We start from the raw sequence: 2,053 nt of genomic DNA, 5'->3' as shown, positions 1-2,053 counted from the left end.
AAGTTATTCTCATCTTAAATCCCTGCTTCATTTCCTACAGGTAAACTATCACAGCTTTAAGTCATTCTCATCTTAAATCCCTGCTTCATTTCCTACAGGTAAACTTTCACAGCTTTAAGTCATTCTCATCTTAAATCCCTGCTTCATTTCTTCAGATTCGAATAAGCAAATTTTATCTTTATGTTGTTTCTCTAAAAAAAATGCAGGTATCTTACCCCTGTTTACTTCCATTACGGTAATTTTAGTTATTGTTTGTTTTATCAGTTAGTGCTAGTTTTTTCAGTTACTGCTACTATTTAGATTTATCAGTTATTGTTAGTTTGATCAGCTACTTCTTCAGTTAATCGATTTTATCAGTTACTATTGGTTTTATCAGCTAATGCTGGTTTTATAAGTTAGTGTTGATTTTATCAGTTATTGAATTAGTGTTAGTTTTATCAGTTACTGCTGGTTTTGTCATACCGAGGTATATTAAAATAACTTTGCACGAACACTCTTCATGTACCTCATTAACTGAAATCACTAAAGCTGTGATATTAATACTATATAATCACTTCATGTTTGTTAAATGTCTGTACCGTTTATTTATCTGTTTTAACACCAAAAGCTGAGCCATCTAATAATGCAACATTATCACAAGTCTTTACTTCCTGAAACTAGCGCCCCCAGTGGCACAGCGGTATTGTGTTGCTTTCTGCTTAATTACAAACAAACAAACCTGAAACTAGCAGATTTGGGATGTTATACACTTCTGTTTAAATAGTTCTAACGGTCAAATCGAGTTTTTGTCTGATAAATGAAACAAACTCTTAATATTTGATACACGTTTTAATTTATTTGTTCCACACGTAGTTTGTAATCAGCAAATGTTGCTAAAAAATTAGGGTTACAGCGTGAATGGGTAAAATTATGATTCAATTATTTTCAAGGTTAGTTGTGTTCATAAGCCTAAACTGGCCAGTTTAACACTACACTTAATCCTTTCTCCAACAACACACAGAAACGTATGTAAACTGATTTCTCTCGAAGTTGCTAGAATATATTAGAACTGTTAATCTCGAGGGTGGAAGGTATTTATTTCAATAGTCAATGGAACTAATCAATATTGTTTTAGATAAATTTATAAAGTTATCCAGTGAGAAACTAAGTTGAAATTCAGATTAGAAAATGTTACTAATTTTATAAATCTATTTTTTCCTTCAATTTTTATGGCATTTTAAAACGTTTATCAAAACTTTACACTTTATCATAATCGTACTTCTGTTGATTTTATAGTTTGCCTGCAGGTGGCGTCAGTGACGTCGTCACTCTTTGAGCTGTCCTGGGCTTTAGCATTCTACCAACGAGCTTTGCGCCGGTCAGTCCTAGACAAAAAGAACATGACCCGAACTGGAACTGCTCTTCAATTCCTGTGGCGTTTTTGTACCATCGGAGCCCGTGTATTCGCCCTGGCGCTTTTTGCATCAGAGTACAAACTGTGGACGATACCGGTGTGTGTGGGTCACTGGGGCGTTATGACCGTTTGGATAATGCACCAACGTACTCACTTCTGTGATAACGAGGCAGGAGAGAAACGTCAGTGTGAAGAGTACGTGTTCAACATGGTCATTGGTGCAATTTACCTCTTTTGCTTCCTAAACGTGAAGGATGGACCCACGCGCTACAAAGTCACTGCATATTATACCATCGCTGTTCTGGAGAATTTCATCTTGATTGTACTATGGTACGTACAGACAGACCCCATTTTATGGTATCGCTTACCTGCCTTTCTTGGCATTTTTGCAAGCTCGCTGATGGGTGTCAGCATCATGGCAGTTTACTACTGCTTCTGTCATCCCAATGGAAAGCTGCCAGATAAAGACCATCAAGCACGTTGCTGTTAATATCATAAACCTAAAGAAGACAGACAACCGTCTCACAACGGCAGTCTATTACTGCTTCTGTCGCCCAATGTAAACCATCAAGCACGTTGCTGTTAATATCATAAACCTAAAGAAGACAGACAACCGTCTCACAACGGCAGCTATTACTGCTTCTGTCGCCACAATGTAAA

General features: G+C 36.8%; 1 protein-coding gene across 1 annotated transcript; it reads left to right on the top strand.

Annotated features, from left to right (window-relative positions):
- Positions 1 to 18: 18 nt before the first annotated feature.
- LOC106476356 (XK-related protein 6-like) lies at positions 19 to 2,047 on the top strand (the record flags this gene model as incomplete). Its single annotated transcript, XM_013937014.2, has 2 exons — positions 19 to 40; positions 1,276 to 2,047. Coding segments are annotated over 2 exons (630 nt in total), but the record flags the coding sequence as incomplete, so codon positions are not given.
- Positions 2,048 to 2,053: the final 6 nt, after the last annotated feature.

This window comes from Limulus polyphemus, unplaced genomic scaffold (genome assembly GCF_000517525.1).
Source record: "Limulus polyphemus unplaced genomic scaffold, Limulus_polyphemus-2.1.2 Scaffold10372, whole genome shotgun sequence".
In the NCBI taxonomy this organism is placed as follows: domain Eukaryota; kingdom Metazoa; phylum Arthropoda; class Merostomata; order Xiphosura; family Limulidae; genus Limulus; species Limulus polyphemus.
Note: the sequence above shows the minus strand (reverse complement) of the source record. Positions and strands in the feature narration are given on the sequence as shown.